The sequence below is a fragment of the Ctenopharyngodon idella genome, chromosome 4 (assembly GCF_019924925.1).
Source record: "Ctenopharyngodon idella isolate HZGC_01 chromosome 4, HZGC01, whole genome shotgun sequence".
NCBI classification, from domain to species: Eukaryota; Metazoa; Chordata; class Actinopteri; order Cypriniformes; family Xenocyprididae; genus Ctenopharyngodon; species Ctenopharyngodon idella.
Window position 1 is genome coordinate 20,942,214 of NC_067223.1, and position 26,740 is coordinate 20,968,953.

The window sequence follows — 26,740 nt, forward strand, 5'->3', positions numbered from 1 at the left end:
GTCAAGTATAGTGATTTTACTGTAAATTTTCTGATAATCCGAGACTCCAAACTTTGATTAAATGTATGAAAACATAACTCACAGCAAAAATAATCCCTATTTATCATTTAAAAGACTAAATATTTAACGATACTCAAAGTGAAAACATTCACGAGGTATTAATGTCAGCATGAAATATAAGTTATGATAGTAATTTCTTCCCAATTGTGACATCTGAGTGAAACGGCTTCTGGAACAAGAACAAATGTTGGGCGGGGCTTGATTTTGTCCATGGGGAATTGATTGGATGGTTGTGGTTTGCTATTGGTGGATCTCATGTGAGTGACAGGTTGCCCCGCCCTCACGCCAGTAAACACATCATCAGAGAGGAGATGTTGCTGCAAGAGGGAGAGGAAGTTATTTTGATTCAAGATTACAAGCGCACATGAATTTAACGAAATGCTGTGCATGGATAAATAATTTTAATACTGCAATATTCAATAATAAAAAAAAGGTGAATTGGATTTCATTTTGACTTTAAGGAACAATAATTCTGTCTTGCTTCTAACATATAGTGTTTCTGAGACTGATTAAACACAATGTGTGTAGGAACTAAACTAGAAACTTAGCAGCAGTGAGGCTCTTCAGGACCAGGAATGAGGAAACTGCTTTACAGACACACCTGTTTTACACACGTCACTCAAACACAGAACCAGGAAACAGGACTCACATGAGTTCAGAGAAAGAGAAACTGAAGTGTAGTTGAGCTGTTGTGTGTTTCTGTCTCTGTATTCATGCTGTAAAATGGCAGAAGCCAGAATATCTCAAGACGAGTTCATGTGTTCAGTGTGTCTGGATCTCCTGAAGGATCCAGTGACCATCCACTGTGGACACAGTTACTGTAAGATCTGTATTACAGGCTGCTGGGATCAGGAGGATCAGAAGAGAGTCTACAGCTGTCCTCAGTGCAGACAGACCTTCAGACCAAGACCTGCTTTAGGTAAAAACACCATTCTGGCTGAAATGGTGGAGAAACTGAAGAAGACTAAACTTCCTGCTGACTGTTACGCTGGAGCTGGAGACGTGCAGTGTGACGTCTGTACTGGAAGAAAACACAAAGCCGTCAAGTCCTGTCTGGTGTGTCTGAACTCTTACTGTCAGATTCACCTTGAACAACATGAGAGTTGGTTTAAAGGAAAGAGACACAATCTGACTGAAGCCACTGGACGACTGCAGGAGATGATCTGCCCGAAACACGACAAGATCCTTGAGGTTTTCTGCCGCACTGACCAGAAGTGTATATGTCTGCTGTGTACGATGGATGAACATAAAAACCACAACACTGTATCAGCTGCAGCACAGAGGACAGAGAAACAGGTATGAACTTGAAGATGTCACGTTATGATCATTTACAGGATTATAATTTTGTTTATGGGGTCTACTAGAATACATTTAAATCGTTTAATGTCTGTTTGCACTCTTCTGCTTAGAGTGTGTGTGTTATAAATGTATTGCACCTTACCATATCCGGCAGAGGGGAGGTGGAGGGATGCCGGAAGAATTGTCACTGGGACGGCACAATGACTGCTGATTATATACACTCGTAATGATGATTGACAGGAATGAATGATTGGGCTCCTTAATAGGACCCCTTTAAACCAGAAGTTCACATTCATCATTTACTCATGTTATTCCAAACTGGTATGACTTTCTTTTCTGAGGAACACAAAAGAAGGTATTTTAACCCTTTCAAGTTGTTTGGTAGGGTTTCAAGAAAAATCCTCCTCACTCATCCAGAAACAATCTCCAGCATATTCATTTGTCAGACAAGACTGGAACTTCAAACGGGACCAGCTTCTATGGTCAGATGAAAAAAAAAAAAAAAAAAAAAGCTTTTTGGCAGCAAACCCACCAGATGGGTTTGGTGCACACAGGGATAAAAAGTACCCCATGTCCACGGTGAAATATACTGCTGGATCTTTAATGTTGTGGGCCTATTTTTCTGCTGGAGGTCCTGGACATCTTGTTCAGATACATGGTATCATGGATTCTATCAAATACCAACAGATAAAAAATCAAAACCTGAACGCTTCTGCTAGAAATCGTATAATGGGCCGTGATTGGATCTTCTATCAGTACAGTGGCGGCTGGTGCTAAAATGTTTTGGGGGGGCAGAAAAAAAAAAAAAAAAAAAAGAATTAGAGATGCAGAATAGGCTAATTGTTAAATAATGTCATGTAATGTATCATTACTGCTTATCTAAAACATGGAAAATTCAGTATTTAAAGCATGCCATAGGGCTGGGCGATATGGCCCAAAAATCATATCTCTATTTTTGGGCTGAATGGCGATGTATAATCTCGGTATCTGGTACATTTTTCTATCTGAACTAAAAAAAAATATATATATATATATATATATATATATATATATTTAATTAAAAACAAAAAAAACAAATTCACATCCTGCCCAATAATTTCCTACAATGTTCATATTGAAGGCTATGAAAACAAACATGAATGTAACCTTGTAGTCTATGTTATATTATTTGCAAAAGGGGGGTCAAATTACATGAGGCCTATATTCTAACATTGTGACACTACAATCTAAAAACAAAATAATGCTTTTTAAAGCAGAAGTTACATTCACTAAACTAAAAATGAAAATAAAAAAGCACAGACTAATTATTAGGCTATTTTGATTACCCTACAATACAGTTACTGCTATCATAAAAATACACTTATTGGTAGGATCGAAATTCTACATATGGCACATTTATGTTCGCAAACAAAAACAAATAATCAACAACAAATATTTTAGGTAAATGTATATTTTAGTCACAGCTCCGTCTGTTTGGCGCGCATGCACACGGTGGCGCTCGTTCACGGAAGTTTGTGCTTCTACTCCTGTCACAGCAAAATGGAAATATTTTCTCGACTTTCTAACATTTACAGATGGAGAAAATGTCTGTGAAATGTAAGTTATGCACTGAGGAAATTATTGGATGTCACTTTAGCTTAAAGATTATTAATAGAGACGTTCCCACCAATCGCTGCACAAGTTAAGGTTACGTATGATGACGAAGGCACGTTAGTGCTAGCCCTCCCAGAACCCATAGAGAATGCATTGCAGTGCCTGCAGTTCGAAAAAAAAGTTTTTTGAATGGAAGTCTGTGAGAGCACTCGGGGCAATTCAGAGTGAAATCACCCAAAAAGAGGCGGTACTCCACAGAACGTGATTGGCACTGATTGGACTATATCCAGAGGCAGAACAAACAGCCTAGCAGTGACAGCTAGCGTAACACTGTGGTTGAAAAAATCCCTCCTTTTCTCACTTTGGTGGTGCGTTGCCATATTGCCCTAATGAAGAAACCGCCCCTGCATCAGTACAGTGATCCAAAACAAACATCAAAATCAACACAAAAATGTGTCACTGAGCACAAAACCAAGCTTCTGCCATGGCCATCCCAGTCCCCTGACCTGAACCCTGAAGAAAATGAGTGGAGTGAACTGAAGAGAAGAAGCACCAACATGGAGCTGGGAATCTGAAGGATCTGTAGAGATTCCTCATGAAGGAATGATCTCTGATCTCATGTCAGGTGTTCTCCACACTCATCAGGCATTAAAGGAGAAGACTCAGAGCTGTTATCTTGAGAAAAGGATGTTTCAATAATTGGGTTTTGAAATTGCAGATGACTCGTCCATCCACCATGTTTGTAGTTGTTTTTCAGTTATAATCAAATCCACATCCATCGCACAGTGGGTTGTGGTCAATATTATCCGTTAGAGTGTGCACCGATCTTCACTTCGGACTCTAAACAGTAATAGTAGATCATCCGGGTATCTTTCGAATACTTGTACTATGATTTGGGACACAGTAATTCTAATTCTGAATATTATTATTGCATATTATACCATAATATGCAAATTGAGACATTTCTGGGTGAACTATCCCTATAAAACTAGACATTGATGAAATAATGCTGACACTTGTGACTGAACCTACAACCTTATCATGTAAGATGTTTAACCCCTCAATCTCAGCACTTCACTGATACTGGATTCATATCTGTTTACTTGATGATTTATGTGATGTTTCTCCTGTTATTGGTTTGTCCTTTAGCACCAGCTGAAGGAGACGCAGAGGTCGTTCCAGCAGAGGATCCAGCAGAGAGAGAAAGATCTTCAGCAGCTGAGAGAGGCTGTGGAGTCTCATAAGGTGAGTCTGGAGAAGAAGAGAAGTTTGAGAAGTCTCAGTCAGGACTCACTGAAGCCACTGTGTGATTGTGATGTGTGTCCTAACAGCGCTCTGCACAGACAGCAGTGGAGGACAGTGAGAGGATCTTCACTAAGCTCATCCGCTCCATTGAGAGAAGCCGCTCTGAGGCCACACAGCGGATCAGAGATCAGGAAAAGACTGCAGTGAGTCGAGCTGAAGGACGACTGGAGCGACTGGAGCAGGAGATCAATGATCTGAGGAGGAGAGACGCTGAGCTGGAGCAGCTTTCACACACACAGGATCACATCCATTTCCTGCAGGTAACAGAGATCTAGAAGAACAGGATCATAGTGGACTTGAGCAAGAGACTCACAGAGAAACATTTCATGAGAGCAGAATGAGCCGTTGACTGAAGTGTTGATCTGTGTGTTCGGTTATTATATAATCATCAGTCAGACTCTCATTTGATCTTCTTCTTTTGAAAGAGACGCACTTACAAACGCAGTTCAGCTCTGGAAATTGCTTCATTTTTCTGAAAGATATATTGAGTTTCCAGACTGCAAACAGTTTAAAACTTCACTAATATTTAAACACATTAATGAATTTGGCTGTATATTAGTGATGCTTCAGCGTATTTAAACCACACAAAACCTGACCTTTTGAGCAGTTAGTGGCTCTTAGGACACGATCACAAGTTATAAATAAAGGTCAATCTACTCGTTGCCTTTGAACTGCTTTTCCTGATCAAATCTACTCAACCCTGTCATGTGACTCCATTGATGCTCTTGATCTGTTACATTTATGTTATTGTCAGATGTTTGATCATCAAGTGTTTTCTTAGAAAGTTCACATATAGTGTAAGTGTCAAACATACTTACAGCTTTAACATGATATAATGAACATGAGAAGAATGAAGCTGATGCTGTGAAAGTGCTGGATTGAGGAGAGTTACTAAAGATCAACAAGAGCTGCTCAAATCTGACAGTAGTGCAGGTTATGGTCTGAAGTGTGGAGGTGATGAGCTTTGATTTCTGTTTTCTGTAGAGTTTCCAGTCTCTCTCAGCTCCTCCTAAATCTACAGATGTAAATGACGATCCCTTCAGTTCTCTCTCCTCTTTTGATGTTGTGAGAGAATCTGTCCGTCAGCTGAGAGACAAACTGGAGGATTTCTGCAAAGAGGAGCTGAAGAAGATCTCTGACAGAGGTAAAGTCCTGGAGATTCATCTGCTCTCAGAAATGATCCTCCATCATCTCATATCATGTAGAAGATCATATTAGAAATGTCTTAGGAACGGATGCAGGGATCATTTTCTCTTGACATGATAATCACACTCTTCATGTCTGTTGATTTCCACAGTCACTTTCACCAACATTGTTTCCAGAACCAGGAACGACTTCCTACAATGTAAGTCACTAAGAAAACAAGCAGAGAAACTCAAAGTGTGATCATGTTCTTCTGTAGAAGGTAAAGAATACATGACAGAAGAGTTTTATGAGTTTTAATGTGAATTAGTGTTTCTCAACGGGTCGTTCAGAGAACATCAGCGGTCGCTGGAAGCAATATCTTCAAAAGGTGTTGAGGAGTTCTTGGAGGCGTTTAAGCACATAAATGCCAAAGATTTACAAGATGAAACTTGTAATTACTTGCAAAATAAATTTTGGTAAGACTTAAAGCCCTTATGTATAATGCATCATAAAGGTATTTATAATGTTTATTATATATTATTTATGAAAAAATGTAATTATAACCAAAGTTAAAATGCATTTTAATATTTGCAGATTCTGAAATTGGTTGTTTGTGTTTTAATGCATTATACTTTATAAAAGTCAACAATGAAATCCAGCTAATTGAGTAATCCACATATAAAGAACAGACCCCAGAACAGACTGTTTCATTTCCATCACCACGACTGTTTACTTCAGTGTTTCTGTCAGCTTTCTGTAGCGCAGCTGCTGAACTTCCAGTGAAAACAACTTCTGCGTTTAGCATTCAGACACAATATAACACTGTTTTTCTATATGTTTTTTCTCGTTTTCATTGGAAAAAAAATATTATGAATGCTTCCTGTTTGCTGATTGGCTGCAGTTTGTGATAATCTACGTAATTAAGATTTCAGTGCCAAATTTGAAAGCATTTATTTAACATTCATAAATTTTTATTCACTTGGCTTTTTTTGGTCCTTGGGAAACTAATGATAATATTTAAACTATCCAGTCAAATCTGTTATGTGGCATTCAGTGACATTCATATATAATATAAAATTCATGATATACAGGTGAATAATAATAGTAATCACACAAAATGAAATATTATAAAGAAAATATATATATATCATGACCGATAAAAGTTTGGGTTGGTAAGTTTTTTTAATGTTTTTGAAATAAGTCTCTTCTGTTATTTGATCCAAAATACAGTAATAAAACAGTAATATTGTGAAATATCACTATGATTTTAAAGAACCATTTTCTTGGGTTGGGTAAATGACCTAGATGATGGATAATAATAATGCTTTGCACAAGATATCAGACAGATTGATCATTCCTGATTCTGATGTGTTTTATCTCCATCAGATTCCCATCAGCTCAATCTGGATCTGAACACAGTGAATAAACACCTCCATCTGTCTGAGAGGAACAGAGTGATTACTGTCACTGACACAGTCCAGCCGTATCCTCATCATCCAGACAGATTTGATTTTTATTCTCAGGTGTTGTGTAGAGAGAGTGTGTGTGGACGCTGTTACTGGGAGATTGAGTGGAGTGGGAATGATGTGTTTATATCAGTGTCATATAAGAGCATCAGCAGGAAGGGACGGGGTGTTGAGTGTGTGTTTGGATGTAATAATCAGTCCTGGAGTTTGATCTGCTCTCCCTCCAGTTACTCATTCAGTCACAATAACATAGTGACTAAACTCCCTGTAGAGCCCATCATCAGTAGAATAGGAGTGTTTGTGGATCACAGTGCAGGAACTCTGTCCTTCTACAGCGTCTCTGGAGACACAATGAGCCTCATCCACACAGTCCAGACCACATTCACTCAACCGCTCTATCCTGGGTTTGGTGTTTATATTGGATCATCAGTGAAACTGTGTTGATGAATCAGAATAGACTGTAGAGAGATTCTACCCATAATGCTTTGAGCTCATGATGAATCAGTAACAGTGAGATGTTATAGAGTCTCTTATTTTCTCTTCATTACATTAATACTACAGCTGAACTTCTGTCAGTGAAATAACATGTCAGAATAAATGTGTGTAATGAATCCTCATATAGACAGTGAGATCAGTGTGTGTGTGTGTGTGTGTGTGTGAGAGAGAGCATTTTTGTGACACATCAGGACACAAATTTGTATAATGTCATGGGTATGACATAGGTATTACAAGAAGAGGGTGACTTATGAGGACATTACCCCATGTCCCCATTTTTCAAAAGGCTTATAAATCATACAGAATTAGTTTTTTTTTTTTTTTTTGAGAAAGTAAAAATGTGCACAGTTTCCTGTGATGGGTAGGTTTAGATGTAGGGGTAGGTGGATAAAAAATACAGTTTGTACAGTATAAAAACCATTACGCCTAAGGAATGTCCCCACAATTCACAAAAACAAACCTTTACATTAAAAGGAAGCAATAATATCAGAGTGTAAATAATTACATTTATTAAAATGATTAAATGGATGCTGCCTTATTGGGAGAATAAAAACCCTCCCCACACCTTCCCCTAACCCTACCAAATAAACACTTTTAATATTATTAAACACTCATTCACAGTTTATTTCCACTTTTAGAACATTATTTAATTTTTTATTGAAAATAAATGCAAGCTTGGCAAAGGGTGGATAAAGAAGCACATTCACTCTCTGGGACTGGTACACTTTAAAATGTTCTAATATGTACCATTTAGGTACTAAAATGTACACTTTTGGTACCAATATGTACCTTTGAGGTACTAATATGAACTCTTTAGATACAAAGATGTACCTTTTGAAAGGGTACTGCCCCAGTGAGAGCTTTTGTACCATGATAAAAGCTTCAGCAATTATCGTTAAATTAAATATTGATATCGTCACATGCCACATACAGTTTAAACTTAAAGGATTAGTCCACTTTTAAATAAACTTTTCCTGATAATTTACTTACCCCCATGTCATCCAAGATGTTCATGTCTTTCTTTCTTCAGTCGAAAAGAAATTAAGGTTTTTGATGAAAACATTCCAGGATTATTCTCCTTATAGTGGAGTTCAATGGACTCCAAACTTTTGAAGGTCAAAATGACAGTTTCAGTGCAGCTTCAAAGGGCTTTAAACAATACCAGACGAGGAATAAGGGTCTTATCTAGCGAAACAATCAGTCATTTTCGAAAAAAATGTAAATGTATATGCTTTATATAAACAAATGATCACCTTCCAAGTGCTTCCGCCAAAACCGCACTTTAGTATTCTTCAAAAAGCTTATGCTGTATGTCCTACGCCTTCCCTATTCAACTTACAGAAAAAATGGAACTGGTGCCACGTTCGTTCCATAAGTAGAACAGGAATTCCATTAGAGTTATGCTCATCTTTGCTCGCTCCTTTTAGGTTATCTTGAATAAAACAGCTAATTTTTCATTAAGCACATACAAAAGACCTAAACCGGAAGCGATCTAACTTGTTTTGCCGAAAACGGAAGTTAGATTGCGCATAACACTCTTTACAGACATAATTAACTGTGGTTTGAATTTTAATTTAACATTCAAATTTGATCCAAATACAATGCTTTTAGTTTTTGTCAAATTTAGAACCTTTGTTCTTTAACATTAATGACAGACAGCATTAGTGGCTGCTGTAACTTTAAGATCTGCCGCTGTTCGGTTGTTAAGTCTGACGTCACGCGGCAGCGCTTTCGGGTCCAAACGCTCTTTCTCATACCACAAGAAAACAACAAACAGTGCTAATATACCCACACAATGTGGTGTAATACTACCAAAAAATTATAATCATAACCTTTATCTCCATACCAAAATCCCAGATAGTCAGACAGTGATTCATCTTATAAATCGTTAAAATATTAATGTCTGAGGCACTGTGAGCACGGAGACTGTTGTGTAGACTGTATATAAAATGTTTAACTTTTTAAAAATTTAAATAGCGCTCATAGAGACGGCATTCTCAAGTGAAACGAGTCGAGTCTTGGACCCAGAAATGGCGTTCCTTAACAAACAGGTTGCACATGACGCGGATTTCACACGCGTCCCCTTTTCTCACAACTCTTTACGTTTATTTAAGACTTATTTAACTGCTCTTATGAGTATACTCGACAAACTTGACATTTTGGCATAATTGTGTGTGTTATTATTCGTTCAAGCATGAAGACAACTTGATTCTGGCGCGTGTCTTTCTGTGCATTGTGTGTGTGAGAACATTCACAGACAGCGCGTTCTTGTTTGTCTTGTCGCGCTTAAATAGTTTAAAGGCCTACTGAAGAGTGTTGGAACGCACATTATTCAATGTGTTGACGTAATTTCAACTGAAACAGGAAGACAGGGCGATGTATCGAACAGCCCCGCCCCTTTTTTTTAAATAGCCAATAGCAATATGCGAATGAAGCGTTAAGCGTGAGTGATTTACATGTTAAGTCAATGCAAAGACGTGAATAGACATCCTGCGGCGCGATTTGCGCAAATTGAGCGTTTGGGGTGTTTGACGCGCGTAATATGTGATTCACGCGAATCGCGCAAGTTGAAAAATCTGAACTTTGGCAAAAATTCGCGCCGCGTTAACCAATCAGGAGCTTGCTCTAGTAATGACGTGATTACGACGTACCGAGTGGAAGCAGAAATCCGAAACAACAATGGAGGACAAAATCATCATCGCTGTACATCTTTGTACTTTTATAGAAACAGGAATAAAAAGGATCTTGCTTGAAAGAAAGTGAGTGAGGAGGTCGGACAATCTGGTAAGTTGTAAAAAAAAAAACTCTTTACTCAATTTGACCTATATATACACATATTGAGACTACAAGCTAGCTAAAGCCGGCAAATTGAGCTTATTCGCCATATTTTACAACTACTTTCCCGCTGACAAGTTGATGTGTTTATTCAGAGGAAGTGTGCAGAAAGAAGTGGAAGAGTCTGAGGGACACATATTTAAAGGAGAGGGAGAGCCCCTATCATGACGTGAATTCGCATCTGTTGTGAAGTGAATTTCACACGCGAATGAAGCGAGTAAACTCAAAATGTTCAAGCGTCCAACTACGCGCGAATAGCGTGATTTATTCACACAAGTCGCGTCTGGTGTGAACACCCCATTAGATTCTGTAAAACCTCTGTTTCCTTTTAATATCTATCTGTTTCTCCTCATAATGTCCTTTATATCGCTTATATACAGCATTCTGTGCAGAATTCAAATGGGTCCGATAACTTTTGTGGTCTGCGCCGACTCGCGCATATGATCCGCTCTGTGCTCTCGTGTCTCTGGACCGGAGCAGACTGTGCTCGCGCTGCGGCGGTTCATGTGACACTAACACGGACTTCATTCGCGTTAAAGGAAAGCATATTTACACTGTCTGAATCGTTCCCTATCCTCTATATAGTGCACTATGTGCCATTCACCATGTAGAAACTAGTAAATGTGTGAACAAATGACCGAATTCAGCCGCAGCTTCAGTGTAGGAGGGGGCGGGACTTCAGATTCTAGAGAGCATTTGATTGGACCGAAGTTTTGACGAGAAACTTCGGCCTAGAAAATCGCAACTTTTCCATTTTCCGTCGGTCTTAGTACACGATGTAACTACAGAAGAGTCAAGTTTGGTCATTTTTGAGCGTGATGCTAACGGTCTAATCAGATTCAATGAACTATGCTAAGCTATGCTAAAAGTGGTACCGCCAGACCCGGAGATCGGCTGAATGGATTCGAAAACAGTAAAACTTAACTGTTTAACTCCAGGGGAGTTGGAAAATGAGCCTATTTTCAAAAAAGTGGAGTGTTCCTTTAAGGCTACTTCATACTAAAAGCTAAAAAACTTAAATTTTGATTTCAGGGGGACTTCAAAAGCATTTGCACGAAGAAGAGTGTGATCACAAAATGTAACTTGCCAAAGGATTATAGAAAAAACGGATGCTGTGTGAAATCTTTTTACCACATTGAACTAAAAAAAAACCAAAAAACACATTAACGTTGACAGCACTACTATAACCAATGTGTTTTATGTGAATGCGAGTCAAGACGGTTGTGACAATATTTTAATGTGTATTGGACCATAAGCACAACAAGCCATGAAAAAGAGGTGGCCTATGTCTTCGCACTGGGAATGAAGCACGGGAAATAAAATCATGCACAACCCCCACCCAAAATTCAGACCAACTTTTCTTATGATTCACATTTTTATTATAAATTTGTGTTATTTGTTGTTATTGAAGACATCAGAGATTTATGGTACATAATAAATTATTTTTTTTACACACATTTTAGCTATTTAAAAATGTTTGAAGGAGTTTTTACACAGCTCCCCGGTTGTGAAACGCTGCATTAGAATACATGTGGCATGACTGGAGTCATAAAGTCTGATTTCTTTCTTTTTTTTATTACTATTTTACGACAAACTGCAAGTAATGAATAATTTGTTTTGTTTTTTAAATTGAAATTGAATTTATTTTGAAATAATCTGGATGGAATGAGGTACTTGTCTCAGACAAAAGTGAGTGTCTAAGTACAGTAACAAAGCACTTATTTTTCATCTTGCTGTTAAAGATTCCACAAAAGACTTAACATTTTTTCCCCTTATTATTAGCGACCATTATTATTGGTGGCCATTAAGTGAAATATATCTTTGCTGTGACATACTGTTAATGAACATTCAGACACTCACATGTTTAAACAGCAGTTAAGAAAGCATCTGCTCATAGTGATGTGAATATGTTTGCACAAGCTCTGCGATTTACCGCCATCATGTCGACAGATGAGGTAATTATAATCAAACTATAACATAAATACTAAAATAATACTATAATAATGTAATTTTAAAGTATAATGAGACTACAGACTATATAGATCTGGCTATGAGAAACTATAGTTTGAAGTAATCCTTTTTTGTTTGAAACATTGTCATTACAGTACGGAATAGCTCTTTCAGCATTATCCTGAACACTAACTATGTTTCCATCCAAAGTTACGAATTTAACCTAAGCGTGAAATAAAAAAACATCACATAAAATGTTTATGAATTAAGCAGCATTTCCAATAATAATTGGATTTTGATGCAATCGGGGAAGCCACCGTGGTTCTTTTTTCATACATTATAAATGACTTGTGTTTCAGAGCACAAGGATAAAACAATAAAAGCTGCATTGTTATCTTGTGTTTAAAGGAAGATGTTTGGGAACACACATTTTGCAAAGTGACAGAAACGCCCATTACACACTGCTGTATCTATGATGTGCATCGCATCTAGTTCCCTGAAACCTGTGATTATATGATTCCGATCAGGACAGATTGATCTCAATTCAAAACATAATGAAATAGTTACTAAACCACTTAAGATTTCAGTTAAGCCATCATGAAGATGAATTCATGAAAAGGTCATGAGATGTGATGTGGGATTGGTATGGGTGGAAAAACTGAAGGAGCTTAGCTTTTAATTCTATAACAAGTCTGACCGGCTTTTTCCACATTGTCAATACTTTTATGATAGTATCAGTAGGAAAGATTCATTGAAAATATGACTATATAATCAAACTGACCTAAAGCTACATTCCACTCAATTATTTTATAGTCTCATGATTTGCTGTAAAACGGTTATAAAACGGGTGTTTTTCCCCCCAAATTAAAATATATTAAAATCAAAACAATTATGAATTTTACATAAAACTATAATAATCTAAATAAAGAATAATAATCATAAACTATTTTATTATTTTTGTATTATATCGAAATGGTCTTCTGTTATATACTGTTGTTTCTTTTGCTTCTATATTCTGTGAATTTTTTTGTTCTTTTTCATTTTCTATTTATTGTATTTTATTTTATTTATTTTTGCTGATGTGTCTGTGAATAGTGTGTTCTTATAAGACTTTGGGGCTGTTTACATGACACTTTTCAACTTAAAACAACGTTTTGGGGGCCTGAAAATGCAAATTTTTGAAAACGGGTTTCAGAGTGCAAGTTTTTGAAAACTATACCATGTAAATCGTCTATCGTCTCCATGTAAACTACAAAAACGTGAATTTGTGAAAACAGTGACGTCATGCGTATGCTTTTAATGTGTACAGTCTATAGGTACGTATTACTTTTTTGTGACGTTGTTAATAGGGTTGTATACATGTGTATATTTGTTGAGAAACCTAATAAATAAAAAAGTCTATAGGCGCGTAATTTCTTTACAAAGTGACGTCGCCATCTACTGGCTTGGCGTGAATATAGCATTATTATTTATTTTATTTTTTTTGCCATTTTTGCAGATACACGTGAATGGGATTGCTTTGTTATGTGAAACTTTTCAAAAACGTTAAAGAAAATATTTGACCATCTTTAGTACATCATTGTCGTGTAAACGCACCCAAAATTCTCCAGTGATTTAAAAAAAAAAAAAAAAAAAACGAATTAAACATGAGGATAGGAGTTTCTCTTGCTCCAACTTAAGTGTTACACTAACTACATAGTAGAAGAATAGGTGCGTAGTTTCTTTACAAAGTGACATCGCCATCTACTGGCTTGGCGTGAATACAGCATTTTTTTTTTTTTTTTTTTGGCATTTTTGCGGATACACATGAACGGGATTGTTTTGTTATGTGAAGCTTTTCAAAAATGTTAAAGAAAATATTTGACCATCTTTAGTACATCATTGTCGTGTAAACGCACCCTAAATTCTCCAGTGAATTAAAAAAAAAAAAAAAACGAATTAAACATGAGGATAGGAAAGGTTGAATAGGTGTTAAAGACAAAAAATTTTTTTTACAAGACAGACCCCCAGTTTCTCTTGCTCCAACTTAAGTGTTACACTAACTACATAGTAGAAGAATTTTGAAGACAAATCGTCTGGATTTTAGCAATAATTATTTATAAAAAAACATTTTTTTTTTTTTTTAAATGTATTTATGTAATTATTATACCCTTAATCCTTTACACATGTACAATTTTAGTTCAACAATTATTATTAAGCACTTTGCTTAAATCATTATAAATATGTACAGATAATATGTAATATAAATATGCTTTAGAATTAATAGAAAGCTTTAAAAATGACTACATGTAGGGCTTACATGTTAAAGTATGTGTTACTACTAACTACTACTAACTTCACTTGCACTTATATAGTAAGATGTTTTCATTTAGTTGTCCTCATTATAAATATATACAGATAATATGTAATATAAATAAGCTTTATAATTAATAGAAAGCTTTAAAAATGACAGTAAAAGGCAGATTGTTGCTCTTGGTTGAATTTCAAGTTCATCTCAGCAATATTGCCCTTAAAGTGGTAGTTCACCCAAAAATGAAAATTCTGTCATTATTTACTCACCTCATGTCGTTCCACACCCATAAGACCTTCGTTCATCTTCAGAACACAAATTAAGATATTTTTGTTGAAATCGGATGGCTCCGTGAGGCCTGCATAGCCAGCAATGACATTTCCTCTCTCAAGATCCATTAATGTACTAAAAACATATTTAAATCAGTTCATGTGAGTACAGTGGTTCAATATTATAAAGCGACGTGAATATTTTTGGTGCGCCAAAAAAAACTAAATAATGACTTATTTAGTGATGGCCGATTTCAAAACTCTGCTTCAGGAAGATTCGGAGCGTTATGAATCAGCGTGTCGAATCATGATTCGGATCGCGTGTCAAACCGCCAAACTGCTGAAATCACGTGACTTTGGCGCTCCGAACCGCTGATTCGACACAAAAGATTCATAACGCTCCGAAGCTTCATAAAGCCATGTTTTGAAATCGGCCATCACTAGTTATTTCGTTTTTTTGGTTGCACCAAAAATATTCTCGTCACTTTATAATATTAATATTGAACCACTGTACTCACATGAACTGATTTAAAGATGTTTTTAGTACATTAATGGATCTTGAGAGAGAAAGTGTCATTGCTGGCTAAGTAGGCGTCACTGAGCCATCGGATTTCAACAAAAATATCTTAATTTGCGTTCCGAAGATTAACAAAGGTCTTACGGGTATGGAACGGCATGAGGGTGAGTAATAAATGACATTTTCATTTTTGGGTGAACAAACACTTTACAGAAAAAATGCATTGTTAACATGCATATTTTATTTAATAGTCAAGAGGTTTCTGGCAAACCTGTTCTCTTCATTGCAAGTCAAATATGCAAATATGGTTACTGAGGCTAACATCTAGTGCCCTGTACCATTCTTTAAATTGGTGGCTATTGTTCATGATCAATGCTTTATCTCTATGATAATGAAGTGGATTGAGGCTGAAGATACTCCAGAGTCTGGGCAGGTTCTTATAACCATAATTTCCATACTTTAAGTTTGTGACCCGACTGCTTTGTCTCCACCTCTAAGCACTTCCCCTTAAAATGTAAATTAAACTATAGAGTAGTTTGTTAGACTTGCACAGGCTGTAATACAGAAACTTCTAATCTTAATCCTCAATTTAAGATTGTAAAAAGTTCAAATTCTTAAGTTAAATTGCAATGGTGATACTAATCAGATATAAGATAAGATTCTAAGTTAGGATGTTTCTGTAATACAGCCCTTGATGACTGCAGAGCCACATTCTCGATCAAGAATCCTGCTGAAGATACATGCTCTTTGTGCCTCATTTCCTACATTACCGTGACTAAAATTAGAAATTTATACCATATGGGAAAACCACTTTAACACGTTGACAATGTGAACATTTTGTTAAGCAGAATTGTATTATGGCTGACATGTTTTGGTGAAAAATAGTCAGGCAGTGTTTGTACCCAAAAACCAGAAAAAAAGTACAACTAATTGCTTGATAGCCTTTATTTAAAAGCTTTAATTGCTGAAACACATTGTAAAAAGAGATTACAGTTAAATATCATTAAATTGTTTCTCTGTTATTTTGCAATAGATAAATCTTCAGTTCACAATGGAAAAGTGATGTGTAGGTGTTGATAACTGGTCCGTCTAGTTGAATTAAGTAGAAAATTTTTTTTTTTACTTATCTATTCACACATTTCCTTGAAGCAAAAAGCTTGTTTTGGCTTTTATTATATAGCTAATTTCAGCCAACCAAAAATGTTTACTCAGTCATACTTTCAGGCATAACATACGCTGTCAGATAAACAATAGAGTCTTCATTCTCCAGTGAAACTATGCCCCTATTAAAAACAGCATGATGATGGATTTTCAGGTGGAGGGTCATGGGCGTTATCAGCAGTGACACATCACTAACCTGACCAGTGACTTCAAGGAAGTACTTTAATTGAGATGCACACCTACTCGTATCTTTTTGTGAGAAAGTCTTGACATTTGATCTCCATCCTTTTGCCTCTTCGAGTGTGAATGAACAAGTCAGTCGTCTCTAGTCTCGCACTCAGGTAAGAGCAGTTTTTGAGATTATTCAATTTAAGTATGATGTTTTTCAGACACAGGTTGAGAGTAAATGTATTCTGGCTGGGCAGTGTTAGAAAAAGACAAAAATAAGATTTATTTTTCAGATACGATAAAAAAAAAAAAAAAATTCAGGGCTCAACAGTAAGGATGACCTGATGGTCCAGGGCCACTTTACGTCTATGTCTTACACTTGTTGATTATGTTTTTTAAACATAAACATTCGATTTTGTGTAATATATAGAACATTGCTGTCATTGTGCTGGATAAATTACTTACAAATTGTAGTCGATTACTGAGCAGATTACACATTGAAAATTGTAGTTAGTAACGTAATCCATTACATGACACATTTTAGGTAAAATAATCTACTACTACTTTTGGATTACTTTTGATGTTACTTTTAATTCTAATAAACTAGTTTATCACATACATTAGATAATCTAGTAGTATAGTGATATAAAATTATGTTGAAAATTTGTCATCAACAAAATGAAACGTTACATCGCGTCAGGGTTTCGTGAAGGAACTGCAGTTTGTAAGTTGATAAATAGGAAATAATTAATTAAACCATAGAAATGTAAATTAAAAAAAAAAAAAAAATCTAAATAAAACACAAAAAAGATGAAATATTTTATATGCCGTGTGGCCTTTTGACTTTCTGAACATACATAAGAAATGTTATCGAAAGGGCGATTTGAAAGATAGAAAATAAGGATTAGTGAGAATCAAGAAAATAATTAATAATTTATTGCCATTCTGTGCATATATATAGTACTTATGTAATCAATAAAAATGTAACTATAATCTGAATATGAGTATTTCAAAACGTAATATAATCTATTTATAAGTATAATTTTTGGAATCTGATTACGCAATCCAGATGTAATCAGTTACTATGCACTGATTTGAATATCTAGCTTAGTTTTTGTCAAAATTTCAAGAATATGATAGTCTTTAAAACAACACTGGAACAAAACAATGGTTTGAAAATGATAAACAAATGACCATATGACATTGTTTTCCAACAATGAGCATTTTTATGCTTATGCTAATGACAAATAGACAGGGAATAAACCTCTCACTCCTAAAAATAAAGGTACTTTATCTGTTTCCATAAAGAAACTTTAACATCCATTGAGCAAAAGGTTCTGTATAGTGGAAAAAGGTCCTTTAATTTATGTTCTTCAGACTAAAAATTGTCTTACTGGGAAAAAAAAGAAACCCTGTTCACTGAAAGGCTCTTTGGGGAACCAAAAATGGTTCTACTATGGCATCATTGCCAAAAAAAAAAAAAAAACTCTTGGCACATTTACAGGTGTACAGGTCTGACTGGGCCAGCATGAAATAATCTTTATTAATGATCTTTGACTGTTTTCACATTTACTGCAGTTTATATGCTTACACAAAATAAAAATTAATCAGCTATGACTAATTAGTTAGATTTCTTTTTTTTTTTTTTTTCATATCTCAACATTCTTAAATCGCCTTATTTTGTGAAAATGTTTTTTACGATTAAGTGACTTTACATTTAAAATGTAAAGTGAAAAATAATGAGGAAAAATATCTACCAATGGGGTAAGAAAACTCTTCTTTTCCCTTTAAAATGAGTTTGTTTTTTCTTACCCCATTGGCAGACATTTTTTCTTGTTTTAAACATAAAGTCTCTTAATGTTAATCAATTTTTCAGAAAACAAGACTCATATTTTGAGTACTTCAATAAATTTATCTTGATTTAGGTATGTTTCAACGTGGAAAACAAGACAAAAATACTGAGGTAGAAAATCTTTTGCAGTGTATGCACTTATATGCCTGTGTGTTCTTGTTTCTGTCCAAGGATTTCGCAATAAACAGGATGACTTCTCAACAGCCCAGGCCCTTTGTCATGGCACACACCTCCAACCAGTGGAGCTCTGGAATCTGTGACTTCTGCCAGAACGTACCTGAGTGTGAGTCTCTCTTTCTCTCTCTGTTTTGTTGATTTTGGTGTGTCTATGTGGGTGAAGTGTCACTTTTGTAACTATTCAATAGTATTGCTAAATCTAGCTGTGACATAATCATTGAACATGACTGAAATGTGTGTATAAAGGGCTCCCCGGAGGAGTGCCAGAATCATTTAAGTAAGGGATAATGTGTAATCGGTTTATTTAGGTATAATTACTGGTTGACTGTACAATAATCAAGCCTGTCATTGTTTTGGGCACGATATCTTCTCGAACAAGAAGAACTGTAGGGCAGGACGTGATACCCACGAATGAATCATTTGTAATAAATATTACAATTATTTAAAAAGAAAAGAAAGAATTGTCAATTTTGATTCCATGGCGACTTTAAACGGTTTTTCCGATGCGATAATTCCGATAACACGTGAAGGCAGCAGAAATCAAGTGTAACAACAGACAATGAAAGTGGTGTTGATGAATGCAGCAGTTGATCGTTCAGAATCAAGTGTTTCCAGAGTACAACTCTTTCACATCTTGATTCATTCTCATCCCTAACTAGGTTGTTTCTCATTTTGGTGCTTTCCCTGTTTTGCCTGTTCGACGGCTCGCAAGCATGGCGAGTGTCTGTGTCTGCCTCTGCTCGATGGATTTGGATGCATTCCTCCAATAACAATGGCCATGCGGGTATCTGTGCGCAGACGCTATGGAATCCAGGTTTGGATAAACAGGACTCTGTGTTTAAAAGCCAGCTCTCTTCAAGCTGGATAACTTATCATGTTTCTCTCTCTCTCTCTCTCTAGGGTACTATCTGTAATGACTGTGCTTACTCCACTTTCTGTGGTGTCTGCGTCTGGTGTCAGATGTCTCGAGAAATGAATGTCCGTGAGCAAAATGTCACACTCGTCAACAATCGAGCAAAATGAAGGCCCTAACCAACAACTTCCTCATTATTCTCAGTATTTTGTACTAGTAACAAATGAAATGACCCTCATTCTTCTCAGGCTCTGTTTACACTAGTGCGTTTTCATTTAAGTTTTGCTACGGTTACGTCTGTCGTTTACACTACGCCGGCGTTTTCAAACCTCGAAAACACTGCAGACCCTGTTTTAGTTTGAAAACGCTGGGGTTGGGTTTCAGTATAAACGGACCAAAACGATGAAAACGATGGCGTGGCTGCCCACATTCGCTCTGCGTGTCCTTGATGACCGTGTAAACAATAACATGGAGACTGAACTGCAATCTTTGCTGGCTTTGTTGTCATTTTCAGCAGTCATTGTACAGTTAAATTGTGTTTTTTTTTAACACTGCAGCTACCTACACGCGCAAGAGGCAACTGTTTACACTTGTACGTGCATGAACAGTCATGTGACATGCGTTTTTGGTCGTTTCTGAAACTCTAGTGCAGACGAGGATCGTTTTCGTTTTAAAACGAAAACGTACTAGTGTAAACGGGGCCTCAGTGACATTAGATCTGCATCATTGTACTTGTTCCATTAACACATGACAGTTAAGGCAAAACCATACTTTTTAGGTCAATTTTTAGATTTTGTCCTATTTTAAGTCTTCTTTCAGACTAGTGGAAAGAAAATATGCAAAATACACATTTAAGTGTTTATTTTATGGCATTTTATCAATTTGCATCTGTAAATTTCATTTACAATAAAGGCTTTAAAGGCTGTTTTCTCTAAATGATTTTATTCTCATATAGTCAGAAATCTCCACTTCAGCAGTTTTGTTCCTTTTTATATTCAGAAGGTCTTTTTTTCATATAACATTCATATGATTTATATAACATTTTATTCCTAAAAATGTTTTTATTTTTATGGTTTAATTATTTTTCTGGCTGTTGACATTTTCTGATTTATGAACTGATGAAAAGAGAAATCACTCTGTAAAAAACTTTAACTTCTAATGTGTCAAGAAAATGAAACCTGGCTTTAGAATTCAAAATTCTGTTTAGAATTGTATGTAAATGAATGCATATTTAATTAGATAATGCCTCATTTGCGTATTTAAAGAAAAAAAAATCAGAAAACTTGTAATACAAAACTATTGTTTTAATGTACTGTGATTAATCAGCTGGTGAAAGTATGGTGATATCTATTAGTTTATTGCCTAAATAAAAGCAGTTTGATGGTCATCTGGTATGTCTATATTTTAGTATCCATTAATAAAACTTTCTATGAAACTTTACTTAGAGGGACAGTTCACCCAAAAATGAAAAATCTGTCATCATTTACTCACTCTCATGTCGTTCCAAACCCCTTAAGACTTTCATTCATCTTCGAAACACAAATGAAATGTGAGAGATTTCTGTTCCTCCATTGAAAATCTATTCACTCAAAATGCTGATAGTTCAAAACATTCATAAAGAGATTGTAAAATTAATTGAGAAGACAAAAAAAGGATTGCTTTATATAATGAACAGATGGAATTTAGGCTTATATTCACATATAAATTTGGATCTGCGAACGTACATAGAGCACTCAAATATAGTAAATGTAAAGGTGCGTTCACACGTTGTAATTACGAGATTTCAACTTGTAAAAAGTGTTCACGTCCTCGTAAAGTTCGTAATTACAACTTGTATGCTTGGAAATTTCTGAGAACTCCTATTTGTACCACCTGACTGCTTGATTTATATGGATTTATTTTACAATCTCTTTATGAACATTTTAAATCATCAGACTTGCAATGGAGGGACCAAAATCTCTCAGATTTCATTCCAAATATCTTACTTTGAGGATGAACGAAAGTCTTAAGGCTTTGAAAAGACACAATTGAGTAATTGATTTTTGGATGAACTATCCAATTCAATTTTGTACAGCTGCTTTGTGAATATTACTATAAAATGTGTTAAACAATTCAAGTCTCCTGCACTAAAATGTGAATTCCAGAGTTTTTAGAATAACCACACCACTCCAAAGGGCACAGAAGAACAAATATCCACACTGCACCATTTGGGGTGGTCACATCCTGACATTTGGTGATTGGCTGGGAGCAGAGAACCATCTCAGACAATGGGATATCATAGTATACAAACCACAAAGGTTAAAAAAGCAGCAACTTTATTTCTTTTTTTGGCGGAGTTTATTATGTTAGGGGTTCACACTCAAAAAAAGGATTTTTTGATGCTGTTCACTTCATTTAAACAATTTATTTTGATTTAACACCATTTTATTAGATTTCTGGTACAGTTGTGATGGCTTCATGTTAAATTGATTTAAAACGGTTACTCTTTGACTTAACTTGATGTTTTCATTTTGAAATAACATGTTTAAATCAAGTAACCCAATCAAACAGGACTTTCTCTTCCCATCATGCTTTGCAAAGGGGCTGAATTGGGAGAGTAAATGTTGAAATAAAGTGTTTTTGTATGCATTTTTAAGCAAGATGAGAAAATAGAGAGACTTTTTAATGTTTAATGTTCTATTATATTGATATTTAAAAGTTTCTGTTATGTTAGTGGTTTTAGGGGTTACCATTGTGGTGAAGTGTGGCGCTTGTGCTTGGGTTGAGGACCTGCTAACAAGAATTCAAATTGTTTTGATAATTAAGCAACCATTTATGTAGTGTTGGATGAAACAAGTATCACTTCTGAACTACCAATACCAAACATCATATGTTTAAAGAAAAGTTCATTTTAGCTTGTTTTGTCATAAAATTAAACAGGAAATATTAATTGTATAATTATTTGAAGGTCAATTTAAATGAATTGACCTTCAAATAATTCAATAAATCAATTTAAACCTTGACTGTGTGTTGGGGCAATGCATGGTGAGAAAATGGCAAGTGAGCTTATGACTGTTCCATTGTCGAATGATACGATAGCTTGCTATGTTTAACATATTGAAAAAGATGTTAAGAGTCAATTGATTGGTTAAATGGAAAGAAATATGTGTTAAAACCGTTTTGTGGCTCTTTAATGTGTCGTGACAGATCGCTGTAGCGCCTCAGCTCAAGCGGCTCGTGAACTGATCATCTCTTCCTACTAGTTAATTTATAGCATCGAATAAACATGAGAAGGAATGTTGTTTCAAACGCGGAAAGATGTAAATACACACCTTTTTTTAAGTTCAAGTCCACCAAGGTTAATCTTCTAACTCCTGACTGCTTTGTTGGACAAAATGGCGGATTCGGCGTTATGATTGGTTAGATCGCTTGTCAATCAAACTCCTGGCGAAGGGTCAATTCTTCTCAGTTGCTGGCATTCATCAGATATTTAATCAGCTGTTACATACATGAAAATAATACCGATCACGTCTTGATGTTTAGGGTGATCTGCGAGTAACCGTATCCACCATCAGGCCACAGATTAAGCTTTTGTGCTCCGAAAAACAAGCGGACCCATCCCACTGAAAGGTAAGCCTAAATTAATTTTATATACAGTAAATATAGTGGAAGCGAATGTAACATTTAGGGCTCGTTCACACAGAATGCGTCTGCATCTAAAAACGTAAGACACATCGCTCAGGAATTGTTTTAAGAAAAAGTTCAGTGCACGTCAGTCTACCGCAGGGGTGTCCAATCCTGCTTCTGGAGGGCCACTGTCCTGCAGAGTTTAGCTCCAACCCCAATTAAACACACCTGAACCAGCTAATCAGGGTCTTAATAGGCATACTAGAAACTTCCTGTCAGGTGTGTTGAGGCAAGTTGGAGCTAAAGTCTGCAGTACAGTGGCCCTCCAGGACCAAGTTTGGACACCCCTGGTCTAGTGTGTTTACATAGAAAAACAATGGAAAAGGGAGGCCACAAGTTCTTGTCAATGTTAGTTTAGGGAGTTACTGACTTAAAGGTTTGAGAACCAGCGCTCTAGGCAAAGGTATTCCTAATGTTTTGGCAGAGAGTGGATGCCCGAAGGGATTCTAGGAGGAGCCGCATGTCAACGAGCCTGACATTTATGAGGCAGAAATACGCTATTCACTAACCAGACATTCAGTGTTTGGAGAAGATCCCTTCTCTTTAGAGAGACAAAAAGCATGTGTGGAACGCCACTCTGCTGAACCGCACCCAGATACATGTTACAACCATACTGTGAATGGTGACTTCTTGTGCTTCAAACAACCTCTGCTGGATCTTATCAACACAACCAGAAGATACAACATGAACAATAAAATAACAGAAAAAGCAGAGACATTAACAAATTTCTTTGGAGTTTAGTCAACAGAAATTATGTCTCTCAGAATAGACAATGACAGAAATTATTATATATTTTAGAAAGGCCTGTGGCTTCATAGTGTTATGTTCAAAAAGTCATAGTCTAGGGGAAAAATAGAAATGAACAATAAAATTAGGGGAGGCGTCTCCAGATCCAGAGTCACGACATTACACGTTTTTGTTGTTCAAAAAATGAAAGCCATAAACGGAGCCTAAAAACAGACACGATCTGAATACCTGGACAAGATAATGGAGCTGTTTTGTCCCATAAGTCCAGATGCCCACGAGAAGCTGAATGAAAGGCAGCAGGCCGCCTTCAGCTACATGATGGATCAGCTGAAAATCAAAGGTGAGAGTGCTTTAAGTGTCTTAACTGTTTGACAGGAAAACATCCTAATTTATTAAGTAAAAACTAACAAATCTTTAAAAGAAATCAGCCGATCCAAAAGTTACTCATTAAATAAAAATAATCCCATGAAAACTTGTTTCTGTCTTTAAGGCAACTGGCTGAATATAAAGGGTTAGTTCACCCAAAAATAAAAATTCTATCATTTATTACTCACGCTCGTGCCATTCCACACCCGTAAGACCTGCGTTGATCTTCAGAACACAAATTAAGATATTTTTGTTGAAATCCGACGGCTCCGTGAGGCCTACATAGGGAGCAATGACATTTCCTCTCTCAAGATCCATAAAGGTACTAAAAACATATTTAAATCAGTTCATGTGAGTACAGTGGTTTATAAAGCGACGAGAATATTTTTGGTGCGCCAAAAAAAACAAAATAACAACTTATACAGTGTCGGCCGATTTCAAAACACTGCTTCATGAAGCTTCGGAGCGTTATGAATCAGCGTGTCGAATCAGTGACTCGGAGCGCCAAAGTCACGTGATTTCAGCAGTTTGGCAGTTTGACACGCAATCCGAATCATGATTCGATACGCTGAAACAGTGTTTTGAAATCGGCCATCACTAAATAAGTCGTTTTTTTGTTTTTCTGGTGCACCAAAAATATTCTCGTCGCTTTATAATATTAATATTGAGCCACTGTACTCACATGAACTGATTTAAATTTGTTTTTAGTACATTAATGGATCTTGAGAGAGGAAATGTCATTGCTCCCTATGTAGGCCTCACGGAGCCATCGGATTTCAACAAAAATATCTTAATTTGTGTTCTGAAGATTAACAAAGGTCTTACGGGTGTGGAACGGCATGAGAGTGAGTGATTAATGACAGAATTTTCATTTTTGGGTGAACTAACCCTTTAATAGGCACACCGTTAGGTCAAGATATTCGTACTCACAGCGTGACCGGATAGCAACTCTGCTATCCAGTCCCAAGTAGTCACTGGCCAAAGAACCACGTCACCATTCGCTCTCGTCTCTGCAGCACTCCAGTGGACGTCCAGCCCGTCAAAGACCCGTCTCACACGCTGCTATTTCATAGGATTCCGCGAACCGCCAGCTCATCTGCCTTTATTCATCTGCGGGACGCTGTGCACTCACATGGCCATAGGCCGTCTCACTACATGCAACACACTCACTGCTAGACGCAGACATGACCCTCTTACTCGTTCTCTCGTTGGCCAGTTTCAGTTACGACCGCACAGTGCTGCCCCTTTCCGCCGTGGTGCTTGCTCTTATGTGTCCCAGTCACAGCTGTCCTTTTATAAGGGAACATATTTCCACGCCAACTCAATGTCCAATTAGTTCATTTGATGTAATTAGAAAAATAGAGGTGTGGCTTAAGGCCCGTTCACACCAAGAACAATAACTATAAACATAACGATAAAGATATAGTTCTGAAAATCATTCTAAATATAAAAGAATAGGACTGTCCACACCACTAACGATATAGAGAAACGATATCGTTGGGATCACTTTCAGAACGATTTTTTCCTGCTGCTGAACAATATTAAAAAATCTCAGCCAATCAGAATCAGTGTTGCCAAGAAGTGGGCTACTTTTACACTGTTGCTGCAAATTGTTTTTCATGTCCGCGGGTTGAATTGACCCAAAATAACGCAATATTTAGTCCCTGGAATACGAATTTTACCAGGGGAGCCCTGCCAAAAAAACCTAATTTTACCCCCCGGAACGCGATTTTTACCGTGGGACCCCCCTGAAATGTGATTGGGCTAGTTTTGGGCTACTTTTGAGGAGCAATTGGGCGGGTTTTGTTGTGAAAACCTGATCAGAATCCGTTATAATATAAGTAAGGGCTCGCACATTAAAATGGCAGACGACATTGCGGAGAAGTTAATCACTGAGGTCCAGCCAAACCCCCTTTTCAACGATACTTGATTCAACGAAAATTAATATGGAAAACAATCGGTCATACCCCCGGAATACACACACACACATAAACACACACACAGTTGTTCTAAAGAACATGCCCAGACATGTTATTTTAATGGATATAGATATGACTGGTGTATTAGTTTGAATACTGTTTTATTAGCAGATCAGACTGGCAATAAGAGAAGGCAGTTGATAAAGGAGATCAGCTAAAATATTAGAGAAATACAGGTCTAGAGGTCTTTTCTTTGACTCTGAGTCTGAAGAACATCAGCTGCAGCACAGCTTCATGGGACGCCCACAGTGACATCACAGTGCGATTAAATTAGCATGTTCAGAATCTATATTATTCTCAGTCCTGTCTGTCTGCATAACTCAGTTCTGAATCAGTTGAATACAGTAGTCTGACGTCTGCTTGATTGCAAAATTCATTCTACTTGACAACAATATTCAGTCTGCAAGTTTCACTCTGCTTGATTGCATTTTCTGCTCGATTCCATAGTCCGATATATTCAATCTGCAAGATTGTATACAAGACTAGTTGTCTAGACGATTCAGCTGGTTGTCAAGAAACATCAAACCATGCTGATTCGCGATTGTTTGATGCTGTATCGACACTTCT

General features: G+C 36.6%; 2 protein-coding genes across 3 annotated transcripts in view; both read left to right on the forward strand.

The window, feature by feature from the left end:
• Nucleotides 1-413: 413 nt before the first annotated feature.
• Nucleotides 414-26,740, forward strand: part of LOC127510587 (tripartite motif-containing protein 16-like) — a 295,864-nt gene continuing 269,537 nt past the window's right edge. Inside the window, exons 1-6 of one of the 2 annotated variants that reach the window (XM_051890267.1) lie at nt 626-1,356; nt 4,102-4,197; nt 4,284-4,517; nt 5,242-5,401; nt 5,555-5,602; nt 6,769-7,477. In XM_051890267.1, coding sequence (XP_051746227.1) covers nt 784-1,356; nt 4,102-4,197; nt 4,284-4,517; nt 5,242-5,401; nt 5,555-5,602; nt 6,769-7,292 — 1,635 coding nt within the window. In that variant the 5' untranslated portion in view covers nt 626-783 and the 3' untranslated portion in view covers nt 7,293-7,477. Of the gene's footprint in view, nt 1,357-4,101; nt 4,198-4,283; nt 4,518-5,241; nt 5,402-5,554; nt 5,603-6,768; nt 7,478-26,740 lie in introns of those variants that run through there. The other variant, XM_051890266.1, reaches the window with a different exon arrangement.
• On the forward strand, nt 16,407-20,802 carry LOC127510704 (cornifelin homolog B-like). Its single transcript, XM_051890642.1, has 4 exons — nt 16,407-16,706; nt 18,557-18,668; nt 19,222-19,376; nt 19,463-20,802. The coding sequence occupies exons 2-4, from the start codon at nt 18,575-18,577 to the stop codon at nt 19,583-19,585; spliced, it is 372 nt and encodes a 123-aa protein (XP_051746602.1). The 5' UTR covers nt 16,407-16,706; nt 18,557-18,574; the 3' UTR covers nt 19,586-20,802.